The sequence below is a fragment of the Uloborus diversus genome, chromosome 7 (genome assembly GCF_026930045.1).
Source record: "Uloborus diversus isolate 005 chromosome 7, Udiv.v.3.1, whole genome shotgun sequence".
NCBI classification, from domain to species: Eukaryota; Metazoa; Arthropoda; class Arachnida; order Araneae; family Uloboridae; genus Uloborus; species Uloborus diversus.
The window spans coordinates 82185820-82199781 of NC_072737.1; the positions used below are offsets into that span (position 1 = coordinate 82185820).

At 31.8% G+C, this 13962-nt stretch overlaps 1 protein-coding gene across 1 annotated transcript in view; it reads left to right on the forward strand.

The window, feature by feature from the left end:
• LOC129225829 (actin-related protein 10-like) overlaps positions 1-13962 on the forward strand; it is a 49935-nt gene that overhangs the window by 23479 nt on the left and 12494 nt on the right. Inside the window, exons 9-12 of the mRNA XM_054860346.1 lie at positions 1745-1780; positions 4822-4919; positions 6390-6469; positions 9374-9455. Coding sequence (XP_054716321.1) covers positions 1745-1780; positions 4822-4919; positions 6390-6469; positions 9374-9455 — 296 coding nt within the window. The remainder of the gene's footprint in view (positions 1-1744; positions 1781-4821; positions 4920-6389; positions 6470-9373; positions 9456-13962) is intronic.

The following is a 13962-nucleotide window of genomic DNA, read 5'->3' on the forward strand; positions in this document are numbered from 1 at the left end:
TCTATAAATTATAATTTGGTGTTTAATCACATAATTAAGAAGTTATTTGAAAATTTCATTTGACAATGGAATCTCTACACTTCTTTTAATACCCTTTGGAATTTGGTAGGTTAAAATTTATAGTTTCTGTTGATTAGCCTTTTAACAAAAAATGCTGAAATGACTCAGTGTTGCACAATAATTTATTCAGGATTTTTTTTTTAGTAAAAAAAAGATATGAGCCAAAGATAAATCTGCGATTGGTTTTATTTTCTTTAAAACTGTGTCAATAAAACCTTCAAAGGGATAAATTGTGAAAAATTAAAATTGATTAATTGTTTGTTCTCTTTTATGCATAATTTTTGGTGTATAAACTTACAAAAGCAGCACCTAAATTGTTTCAATACATTCCTGTCCAATGTAAAATAACTATAGTCAATGCTCGTTATAATGACCACACATTATAAAGACCAGTCTTTTATCACGACCAGTGGTTAGAAACCCAGCTTTATCCCTGTGAACGCTATTGAATTTGCTTTTGGTATAGCAAACATTCTGTATTGACTAATTCAATAAGTAATTTAATTTAGTGGAAATTATTTCTGGTATTTTGAAAATCAAACATTTCTAAATTTGTAACTTGAAATGACCTTGATCATTGTGTACAGTCAAGCTGTATGGAGTCTTCAGTTCAACTTTGATGGGGAGGGGTAGGGGTTGTCAAACCACTCACCACAGCATGGAAAAATAGAGGGGGAGGAAACTAAGAAAAGTCTTTGGAAAAGGAGTGGGCAGATGCATTGGTGTTTGAATCTCATGTTTTTCTAAGCATCAATTCTCCGAAATAAGAGGAGCTTATGCAGGCGTCATGTGAGCTCAGGGTTTCTGCTTCCAAAAATGTGAATGCAAGGGTTCAAGGGGAAAAAAACCTGTTCTTCAACTTGAATGTTGACAGGGCCCTGGTCTGACAGGCCCAAGCCTTGACTTAGTTATCTTCTGGGGAAAGTGAAAAAAGACTTGGGATCTTTAATGAAATACAAACTGCAACCAGTAGCAATGGTGCAATAGTACAATATGGGTGTCAATTTTTGAAAATGGTTTGTATAATAATGAACCTTAATCTTTAGAACAGTTTATTTTTTAAGAACAAAATATTGCAAGAGAGAGAGATAGGTTATGCTGAAAACTGAAATACTTTACTATTTCACTTTGCTTTACATTTTTCTACTTCTGTTTAAAAAGGGGGGAGGGACAATCTTTACATTTTCCACAGTTAATGTGTGTGTGTTTTATTCACTGGTTTTAACTGCTGTATTATTCAAAACTTCATTGTGTCGATTATTTCTGTATGATCTAAGTGTATATAATACAGTGATCGCTGCTTACATGAAAAACGTTTGCTCTAAACAGTTTTGATTCCATAAAGCGACTGATTCAATAAAGCAGCTAATTCAGTAAAGCTGAATTTTGTTTTTGAGGATTTGATTCAGTAAAGAGGTTGATTCAATAAATCGACGATTCAATGAACCAGCGTCCACTGTGTTTGAATATATTTTTGGGAAAGAGGGAAAAGTAAACTAATTTCAATGTGTATATGCATTTTTGAAAGCTTTATTAAAATCAATCTTGATGTCTCAGTTTATGTTCATTTTTTTTCTATTTTGCTGCCTAAAAAAAGAGTTAGAAGGTATGTGTCCCTGTTATATATTTATGCAATTAAGTGCATTTATTTAGCATATTTCTTAATAAATTTTATGTCTTTCAGAACCATTGAGTGAATCAGTTTTGGAAGATATTAAAGGTTTGTGTGTTTTTTTCCCTTTCTTTACCTAAAAGCATCAATATGATAGGCTCTCGATTATCAGCGAGTCATCCAGCAATCAGAAACATATATTTTTGCAGCAAAAACCAATGGCTGTGGTTTTTCTCAAAAAATTGTAAATTTAAACTTATGGTCGTTTTTTGTTTTAGTTATTTAATGAGTTATTCCAAGGGTGCCCATATAGGGGGGCAAGGGGGGCTAGAGCCCCCCCCCCTTTGAAATTAGAACTTCCTTGCTTTTAGTACTTTTTTCTTTGCAAAAATGTAAAAGCATTTCTTCCCCAGCCATTAATGAATAAGTTATTAAAAATGTCAAATTTTAATGACTCTAATCTGTCCTGAAATCAGTTTCCATGGTGAAAATATCCAGCTAAACCATGGGGAAAATATTTGAGCTCCCCCCCTGCAACTTTGCATATGGGCACCCATGAGCTATTCCTTTTTTTGCGCTTTCTTCATCGTGCATGTCCTTGTTCTTTAATGATGTTAAGTTCTGTTATACAAAAATACAAAACATTTTTATTGTGCTGCATATATTTTCAATGTACAAAGAAAATACAGTCTAGGAAGAATAAATTTTACCTTTGTTGTACCTCATTTTAACCTTTTTGTGGTTTATCCACGATTTTTTTTATCCGCGGCATTTGTGCCACCCAATTAAGGGAAATAATCAGGAGTTTAGTGTATGTCATACTCACTGTTTGCTTTCAAGTTGAATTTGTATCTTTTGCTTTTTGTAAAGTACTTATAGATATAATTTTGGTTTTATCGTTAGTAATAAAATTTTAAGAAGTTATTCAGATAATATATTTAAAGTTAAAGCATTATCTTATTTGGCAAATTGTTTGGAAAAAAAAAACCTATAGTATCAAACATTCAAATTTAGAGATTTTAAAACAAGATTGATTTCAATTGATTTAGATTTTGTTCAGTTAGTTTTCTGTTTATTTGGGTGATAAAGATTTTTGCTATCACACCCAATAATTTTATATTTGTTGTAAAATTCAAAGTACCATTTAATGTGTAACTTTCATGAGCAATATAAAAAAATGACTTTTGTTTACTTTTAACATCTTGAATTAATTTCAAATAAACTAATACATTGTATAGAATTAAAAAAAAGTGTTATTTAAAAAATGAGCTTATCATTATTGTTAAAATGTTAATCTTTTAGATATAATCATTTTGATTCACTATGAATTCAATTCACTGTTGTAAAACTGGGAGATTCAATGTCATGGAAAGTTACTTCTTTAATTATCCTTCAAAAACATTGATTTTCAGTTTCTTGTTATTGTCAATAAGTGGAGTATAATAAATTTTACTACAATGATTCTAAAAATTTGACAAATTAAGAACATTATTATGTTTTTTAAACACTTACTCTGAGCTTAATTGTCGTTTGAGCTCAGCTCCTGTGTTTCTCTTCTTTTTTCGGTGAAAATTTACACTTGAAACATAATTCAGATTGTTTACGTGTGATTAAATGCTCTAAAGCATGTATGACTTCTGCACTTATTTTTCATCATACATTAAACCCTGCATATGGCCAAAAAACATGTTTGTTTGATGTCCCACTCTAAAGAAACTATACTGATTTTAGTTTTATTTAGGAAGGTTTATTTCCTTTTCTCTGATAATCTATAAAATTTATTGTGAAGTAATGTAGTTCTACTAATAGGGAGTAATTGATTTGTAATGTACAGTATGGGACCACACATCCGAAATGGTTGGGACCGGGACCTTTCCGGATTTTGGATTCTGTCTCAAAAAATAGTGAAAACACTCCTGTCGTGCGTCATACGTCAAATTTTTCCTGGTTTAACTAGCGTTCATGCAAAATTTTAAAATGTTTTGATCAATCTGAATTAAGGTACACTTCATTACTCTGAAACAAAAGTTGAAAACATTTTGCAATGCCATTGCTTTTTATTACTATGCAATATGTTGATTGATTCAATAAATAAATCATACTTCATATAAAAATAATTTTGTACTTATGTTCATTAGGCTTTGTATTGCATACTTATGAGAAGAAAAAAAAAATTGTTAACCAAGAGTGGATGTTAAAAGATTGATTCACAATTACAGCAAAATTCTTATTTACACACAACACAACATCAAGAAAACAGTAAAAAAAAAAGCTTTATTGAAAAGTACTGTGTTTTCAACAAGTAATTGCTAAACATTAATAATTTTAAACTTTAAAAACTGAAAAAAAGGAAAGAATTTTTAAATATTTTAAATTTTCAAAAGAAATATTTGAGGAAAAGAGTTTTTTTTGGATTCTAAAATTGAGGTCTCGTACTGTACCTGTGAAATACCACTAATGTTTTTGTTTATCAAGTTAATTTCAGCTTTAATTTATTTTTTCTGAAGCCTACTGTCATTTGATGAAAAATTAAGGTAGTAATCAAAACAAGTACAAAATTTTGCTACAATATAGAACATTGCAAAAAAAAAGTTTTTCTTTTGTATGTACCTTTTTCCCAGATGAATCTAGACATTCGTCTCAGTCACATGATGTAGAAAAATGTCCAAAAACTACAAAACATGCTAAATAAAGCAGTATCATTCATGGTTACACCCAGGGGCAGACACAGAAAACCATTTTAGAGGGATCATGCTGAAGAATACCCCCCCCCCCCAGAAAAAAAATTGCGGTTTTGGGTGGGAACGAAAAAATTTTGAAACTGCTTGGGGGGACAATAAAAAGAATACAAATCAACTAGGAATAAGGCACCTAATTGAGGATAAACGTTGCAAATTAAATTTCATAAGCAATGGAACAAAGTAGTTGTTCAAATATTTACTTTCAAAAATAATTAATGAATTGAAAATGTACTGTAATTGTTTACATTTTATGCATAAGGTGGTTGAACACAATGTGGACATATAATGTTGTTGACATTTTAGGAGAAGTCATGACTCCCATGACCCTCCCCCTTTATCCCCCACTGCACAAAAACTTTTTTTTTTGTAACAATGAATATTTCATAATTAGAATTTATTCTATTTCAGTGCGGACATGTTTCGTTACTCCTCGAGGCCGAGGCTTAATCCTTCAAGCTCATGAATCAAGGAAACAAATTAGAGGCAGTGCCTCTCCTGATCCAGAGGTATGTATAACACTTTATCTGGTCAAAAATAGTCTTTGTCATTTGTTTTCTCTTTCTGAGCAGTCAAGAAGACAGCTTAATCTCATTTCAACCTAGGATAAGGAATAAACTATTGTCTTTGATTGGTTCAACCAATCACATAACTAAGAATTAAGTAATCTTTTACAGTCACATGACTTTTCAATTTAGTTGAATGTCTAATGCGCAAATAATCAAACCTTGGTTTTTGTCTTAAAATTCATCGGAAATTGAGTGATATTTTTTGACATAAAACATTTGAAATTCTCTCAAAAATTTCCCAGGATTTAAAAAAAAAAAAAAAAAAATCTTTCAAACTTGAATGCAATAAATATATGCTAGTTCTTCCATGCCATTATAGCAAATGTAAACAATAATATTTTTTCTCCATAAAACCATCCAAAGGCCTAACTCAAGAAATGTGCAAAATTTTGATCTATCAATGCATCTAAGTTTAGAAAATAACTTAATTTTTTCACTAGTTATTTTTAAATAAAATCACACTATAACAAAATACCATTTTTTTTTTCAAAAATCTTTTATTATTGTGTCTTTTATTTTCCAAAAATATGGTTTTAGGCGACATGGAAGACAAAAATTGTTGCACCATAGTAACCCAGTAAACTGCTGCAAAAATTATACAAAGGCTTATTTCACTTCATGAAATAGAAACAGTTTCATTCTTACTAACTTTTATGGATTAGATATAAAATTTATGCATTTCAGTTTTTTATGTTTTTACTTGTTTGCTCCAATTTTTTATGCATTTCAAAATCCAATTTCATGCACCTCGGTAAAATTCTCTCCTTTTGGTGCATTGTGTGATTTTATTAAATGGATATTGCTAATTTTGTGCTTACCATTAAAAAAATCTTATGTCTCATATTCCACAGTAGAGGATGGCACAATCGCCATTTTCCCACGCCTTCTTTGGAATTTAATTCCATTTGCGTCCCCGTTGAATTAAGCTAAACTATTAATTTTTTTCCCTAAAAATTGATTAAAGAAGTTACTGATGGCAATGAAATATTGAAATTGGGTAATTCAGGTGGTTAAAGTATGCAAAAGTTGGAAAATGTTACAAGTTCAATTTAGGATTTTTTCCTTTATTTTAAACTTTTTTCAAATTTTAGTGATCACATCAATTAATTTTAACGTTAAATGTATCAGCTTATTAGCCCTTGCCTTCGTATTTTTGCATCATTTCTAATTATGTATGTTCTTAATTAAATTTGAGCAAAATTTTAATTAGATAAAATAATGGTGTGCATGCCCATTTCCAAAAGTTGGCAAGTATGGTGTTTAATCTGACAATGAATGAAAAATCTGAAAAGGCAAGTTAAAATTAATGTAAAACTATAGCTTTCAGACAGTTCTTGATTGTAAAAATTTTTAATTTGTCGAAGATGAATTCATGTTTTTATTTTTTGCAACTTTATTTTGCTATTTCAGCTTGAGGTACCAGCTCCACCTCCTGATGTCAACTATCCTCTGGATGGAGGAAAGACTATGACGATACCTGGATCAATACGGTTAGTGATTCTCTTTAAAATACAGAATGGCACCATAATTTTAGAATCCCAAAATCCGGGAAACCTGAAACCTGGAAATATTTTCCTTAAAGTTTTTTTTTTTTAACGTTCAAAATTGATTAACTTTGGCTCTTACGTGTTGAAAACACAGCACTTACAGCTTATTTTTGACGTTTCTTCGATGCCACATGTTGTGCATCGTTTTTATTAATTGATTTTAAGATTGAACAGCAACCTGCAAACATCCGCTTTTAGTTTATGATATTTGTTTTTATTTTCACATTGGTATGCAATGTAAAGTGTATTGGACGAAAATACAAAGCTTTTTTTTAGCTTAAATATAATTATTTTATTGTACCAATCGGCAGACCGCACTGTGCAGAATAATAAAGGGCAGCATCAGCGAATCATATGCCGCTGCAAATTATTTCCAACTCTGCATTTTCGCTTACCAAACATGCAGCAAATTGATGTTCAGGAAAAGAAAGAAATTTACCTTTAACACTGGCAAAATTTAGAAAAACGTCCCAAATAAAATCGCAATACAATGATTTTCACAACTTTTTGAGTCAGTATCTAAAATATTTAAGACTCCAATGTTGGGGAAAGAACAAGGTTCCTATCTTTCCTGATTTGGGATCCTTACTGTAATGAGAATTTGAATTTTCTTCATAAAATTTTAATTTCAAGGGTAGTCATAGGTACCATACCAGTTCACAACTTTTTTTTGCTCTATGATTCCGCGTTTGTGAATAGAAGAAATTTTTAACAGCAATTACATGTGCGATTATACGTTAGATCGAAGACTTCATAAGATAGATATAGAAGAAAGTTTCGTGATCGCAACATACTACTTTTTGATATTATATGTATCTAGTAATTTCTCTTTATGTACGTTATAAAATACGATTCCTTTGAAAAAAGGTTTTGCTGCTTGTTTGTTTTAGCATTCCTATGCAGCATATTATTAAAAGTTTTCATCTCTCTTTTCTGAAATGTAAGGACATTTATTTTGCATGTATGAAACTTCAATAACTCGACACCCGGATAACTTGACTACGCGGGCAACTTAACATTTAATTTTCTTATGGTAGGTCTAAATCTAATTTCAATGGGTAAAAACCTCTAAATTGATACATTTGCAGGGATCCCTATAAGTCTACATCCAATTGCTATTCTAGTCCATTTTTTGCTACCTACATTCTTTAGGGTAAACGTTTTAGGGTCTTTAGGGTAACGTTAAAAAACAGGAACGGAATAAATCTTCAATTGCTAAACATTGTTGGGACACAGGGCACAATTTTCTCTTTTCAGAAGCCAAGATCATTTGCAGACCTACAACAGTAGGTGAATTAGATTTTCTAGAATCCTTTTACATTCATAAAAACTTAAATAATCTTTGCAATGAGTCTTTTGCTGTTCCGCATTTTTCTCCAATCTTATTCAATCTTACATGTTAGAATACGTCATATTTTGCCTCAGCACTCGCTGATAGCCGATTGGTCAATTTTTTTTCCGGTTACGCAATTTAAACTTTCCCACTGACCTTGATTCATCCATTTGTACATTTCGCACTGAGGAAGGAGGCTATTGCCTCCGAAACATGTCTGCGTTTTTATAAAGTTTTTATCGTTTCTGTGCTCTTAAACGTTGTTTCATTTTTATCCAATTTACCTGCACAGAGCTTTCGCTTTTCAATCTTTCATTCTTTAGTATTGTCCTTATCTCAGAATTTTACTCTGCAGTTTCTTGGTCAGTCAATTCTTTTCAGAATAGCTCTTTTGAAGAATTCCATCTTTTAACTTGGGGAGTCAGCCACCACACTCTGTGCTGTTAATGCAATTCCAAAAGGCTAGGAAAGCGTAAGATAAATGTATCCAGGGGAGTCCTCTTGAGAAAGAAGGCATCATGACAGGGTTTTTAAATAAGTGCGAGCAGGACTTTTTATCTTTAACTGACTTGACTGACAAGAAACTTTTCCGAAAAATTATAGATTAATTCCTCACAAGGTATTGAAATAATGTTAGTGGTTTTATTATGTGCTTTTCAAAAAAAGAAAATTAATTTACTGGAATTAGTTTTTATTATGTGAATGTTAAGCATTAGCAAGTAAGTGATATAGAAACTCTTTAGGAATTAAAGTTGGTTTAGGAATGTTCCAGTCAATGTACTCAGCAATTATTGGAGATTATTTCACCTCACATGGCAGCATACAAAAGTGGGTCGATGACTGGATCATCTTGAAAGAAATGGAATTCTTCACTTAGCAAATCAGTTTATCGCCCAAAAAATGGTCAAAAGTTGTCGCTTCACATGAAAAATATTTCGAATGAAATCATTTGATGTTTTCATATTCAAAACTATGTGTTTTCTCTGCATAAAAAATAATGGAAATTTATTCCAACGCCTTACCTCTCTTCCCCCCCCCCGCCCCCCCAAAAAGTGCTGGTTGCTTGAATTACTGATAATTATCCCCCTATGTACCATTGCTTATAATTTTTCTTGGAATGTCAGGGGTTTTATTGTGACTTTTTAAACAAGAAATTAAAGATTTTTACATCTAGTAACTTCCAGGGTATTACATTTTCAATTCCAAAAATACATATAATCATCATTATTATTAATTTCTTGTTAAGTAATAGACACTTAAATATTGTTATGAGCAAATGACCTAATCTAATAAACTATTAATTGATGTGCATCAAAGTTTAGTATCCAGTTGTAAAATTATTTTGCATGCATTCATTTTTTCACTGAATTGAACATTTTGAAAGTTTTTGTAGCATTTGCTTTAAGAATAATTTCTGTATGATTGCATAGCCTATCAGTTTAAGAGTTTTGATTATATTAATGCATGAAAAGAATGTATGTTGTGTAACTTAATATTGTTTTTTTTTCTTGTAGAGAATGGGCACCTGAAATATTGTTTGAACAAGATGCAGATAATAAATCAATAGCAACTATGGTCTTAGACTCCTTATTAAGAGTAAGTTTCAGTCATTTAAAACTTTACCACAAAACTTTTACTCAAGTTCATTAAGAAAATGCTATTAAGAAACATATTCTACAAAAGCCAAGAGCCAGATAAACAAACATCTTAAAAATAAAAACTAGTGGATTAACACAAATGCCAAGAAGAAAATCATAAACCAATAAGGAACCAATAGGAATGCAAACAAAGAGCAAGAGTTTTCTCACAGGTTTCGTACAATAGGAAGAAAGAATTTGATTGGACGAAGATTTAGCTACGAAGTTTTTAAAACAAAAATTTAAATTTTGTATCTTTGCAGTTTTTATTAAAAGCCAAGGGTAATGTTGTGAAAATCAGTGCTTCTCAACCAGTGTACCTCGCCACATTGGTGTGCCGTGACAGGGTTCTTGGTTTGCCCCGATATTTTTGGAGTTGCAGAAAAAGGAAGAGCAGAGATGTATTTTACATTCAATATGCCGACAGCCCCGTTATCCCATCCAGAGACCTCGGTTTCGTCTTGCTATGAACTCATTAGTCTGGAATAGGGAATAACCAAACTGAAGGCAGATGTCATCTCATCATGTAATTCTGCCTTAGCTCTGGCTTAGGGGCGGTAACTTACTGCATAGAGATGTATTTTACCTGCTCAAGAGTTAAGATATAATATTAATAGTTTAATTAGTTGCCAGATTGCATTGAAAACTGCCTACCAACCCAACGGTCAAACGTTTCTTTTACCAGCGTGTAAAGAAATCATACAAGAAACAATAGGTTCCGACGCAATGAATGAGATGGTTAGAGTGCCAATTCCAGACAATGATATCAGAGATCGAATTAATGAGATGACAGGTGAAATTAAAAAAAAAAAGATGGTTCTTAAACCACAAATAGGTGGTAAAGTTTCATTTCAAGTTGATGAATCAACTAGAGGTGAGGGCAATGTCGTTCTTTTCAATGATCCGTTCATCAGAGGATCGTTCATTCTTTTGATTCGTTCCTTCAACTCGTTCATTTGAACGACTTTGTTCATTTAGAAAAGTGGCAGGTGATCTCTCTTTGCGTGACATACTCACGTACATTCAAAATCTTTCATTAGAGCAGTAATATTCCTTGAAGGAAAAATTACTAAAATTATCTAAAAGTAAGAAATATGCCTATGACAAATTGATCAAAAAATATTTTATATTGGATCAGATGTAGAATGTTCAGATAAGTAATTAAGCTGCTTCTTCGCAAGTGGGTAGGAGCAGCATTCCTTAAAAGGAGCCTCATAGGTTTTGGAAAGTGTCGTGAGTTAACAAGTAAACAAGGCTAAAGCATTTTTTGATACATCATAAAACAAATGTTACAGTAATTACAGAACTACTGTTCTTTTCAGCAATTCAGAATACAATTTGAAAAAAGTCAAGATGGCTTTCATTTAAAAAGAATGAATGTAGTTATAGCCAGTTAACTTCAAACTGTATGCAAGATTTTTATTTATTTTTTAGTAACTTCTGCTTTTTAAAATAAAAACTAGTGTAAGTTGTCAAACTGATCTTTTTTAACCCTATAACAAACATTTGTCAACCATAACACGTACCCCCCCCCCCCCAAAAAAAAAAGAGGCGTGTTCCTTGATATATTTTATTCCAGCTACAACACCATATATATACATATATTACCAATAGACCCTGTATAGCGAGAAAAGTAACAACAAATATATCGGTAGCTCAGTCGGAGTACCAGATAACTTAATTTTAGAAAAAGAAAAGAATCACCTAAATATTAGGTAGTTTCAAAATTATTCCACAGCACCTATGCGAACAAAAAAAAAAAAAAACGCAACACTTTTTAAAATGGGAAAAGTTAGACAGTAATAATTCTTACTAAAAATCTCTGAATACTTAATGCTGAATAAGCGGTTTGGAAGTTTCCAATACAGTTAAAAATAAAGCCAAATCAATATAAATGGTAGTAGATACGGAAGTTAATAGAGCAGGGGTTCTGAAACTTTTTTAACTCTTGGAATCCTTTACAGAATTAAAATTTTCTCATGGCACCCTAGTGCATCTCTATTATTTTGGTAAGTGCGTAAGCGCGCCAAATAAGGCTAACATAAGGTTAAAAACCTAAAATCTTTCTCCTTTATGATTGAATTGCTCCAGCTTTTGCGTATTCATCAGATGATTCGTTAAATGTAGGAAAAAATAAAATCAAACGAAAATTTAAGTTTCAATTGTGTTTCTCCAAAGTTTTAGCAAAGAAAGCTGATTTAGCTTTATTAAGAACATGGAAGCAGGGGAGTCTGGCAAGGACTCTGGGCAAAGATTACTTTATGCAGAGCTGAAGACAAAAACATCAAAAAGTACTATCAAACTTAAACAAATTGAAAAAGTCTTTAATATCAATTTATACACATTTGATAACCATCAAAAAACATTCAAAATTTCCATGTTTACTTCCATGAGAAAGATCGATCGTCATATTTGGGACAGCTGATAATTCACTTTCTCTGTTTTTTGACATTCATGGGCGCAATTCGTGCATATATGTGTGTCATATGTAGCACATCCTCCTCCCGATACTCCGGTGTCATATTATGAGGATACTGGAGTGCTAAGAAGACTAACCTTGACCGCAAAAAATAACAATTTACTTTTCTGGGTTATCAAATCATAGGTGAAATAAATGTCCGTACCCAGCGACATTTATCTTAGTTAATTCGTTAACTACATAAATTAGGGTTCAAAAGCAACAAACAATTTTTTCAATATAAGTAACCTACAGTGAGTCATGTAAAGGCAAAACTTACAGCAACATAAAATCTGGTATTTTTTACGTCACTCCTCTGTTAAAACTTTTGCTACACTTTTGCCTGGTTATTAAAAACCGGTTTTTGGCAATGCTTTACTATCAGTTACTAATGAAGTTGAAGTCAGGATCTAGCGAATTTTTACCATGACACATCAAAAAATGAAGGAATGGCTTTATTGGTATATGTGACCTTATTTGACAAACCCACGTAATATATACTATATTTATAACATGGACACTTGGTGGCACCCCTTGCCTCTTCTTACGGCACCCCAGGGTATAATGGCACTCAGTTTGAGAACTCCTGTTATAGAAGACAAAAGGATTCACGAGAAAAGTGATAAAAGGTATTTTTAGAAAGAATTTTGGCAACAGAAAGTGTGAGAAGGAGTTTGCAGGTGTGTGGGATAGTAAGTGGAAAATCTCAACATTTTGTTAGTGGCCCAAACGAGTTACACAAAGCATTATATAAAATGGATGCAATGGAAAATTGCAAATGAATGAGTTTGAGATTGATTGAGAGTTAAAAATTAGAAGATAAATGTAAATTTTAAAAAATGCGATTTATCACAAGTGCATCAATACAATGCTCCAAACTGTTCACTGTTCAAAAGAACGGTGATTCATTTTTTATGTGAACAAATGGATCCGTTCATTTTAAGGATTTGTTCCTTTTAACCCGTTCGTTCATTAATGACACATCCTTAGAATCAACGTACATTAAAAGGAAACGATTCTTGCTAATGAAGACAGCATTCAAGATCATTATACTTTCTGAAAAGAAATTTTCTCAGTTTACAATTGGTGATGAAATGCTCAGCATTACAGCTAACTAAATAAAAATCAACAGGATCCATTGCTACAAACACGCATGCGCTTGCAATGATGGAGCAGTTGCAAAGACAGAGAATGAGGATGAGTCTTTATTGTATGCAAAAAATGGAATTTAAATTTTTATATCAGTTTGTGGTGACAGAACTTTTGGTGATGATTAAAGTTTAAGCAGTACTTTTAGTTGACTAGCATAGAGCAATATAACTGGGTTCGGTGATCCATTGGCGCTTTAGCAAGGAACTTTCTTGAAAAACATGAGATAAAGTTATGGACCTCAGGTTCCACCACTCCTTAACACTAAGGTTTAGTGAAGTGCCTTTCTGCGCATATTGAATGTTAGTAAACAGCATACCTAAAAATATCTGTTTATGTTATGTTACTGTTCCATTTTAAAGATGACATGATATTCTTTGCATTAACACTTTAAATAAAATAATAGTTTAAAAAACTAAAAAAACACGCTTTCCTAGCAAAATGAACTAAAAAGTGAAAAATAATCTTTGGATGATAGTAGTTGACCAATCACTTAATTTTAATGTAATACAAAAAAGCGTGGGGTGCTGTCTATTTACATTTTTGCATGGACAACAAATGGAAGAAATTCAAGATAACTGATAAGAAGCCCCCCACGCTTTTTTGTATTACATTAAAATTAAGTGATGGGTCAATTACTATCATCCAAAGATTATTTTTCACTTTTTAGTTCATTTTGCTACGAAAGCCTGTTTTTTTAGTTTTTTAAACTATTATTTTATTTTCTTCTTTTTAGTTTAACTTGTTTTACTAATGGAAATCATATCTACATTACTTTGAAAATTTGAGATGCATTTGAATAAAAGTTTTGTTCAACAATGGTCTGATCAGCAATGAATTTCCAATTGAAGGTTCACAC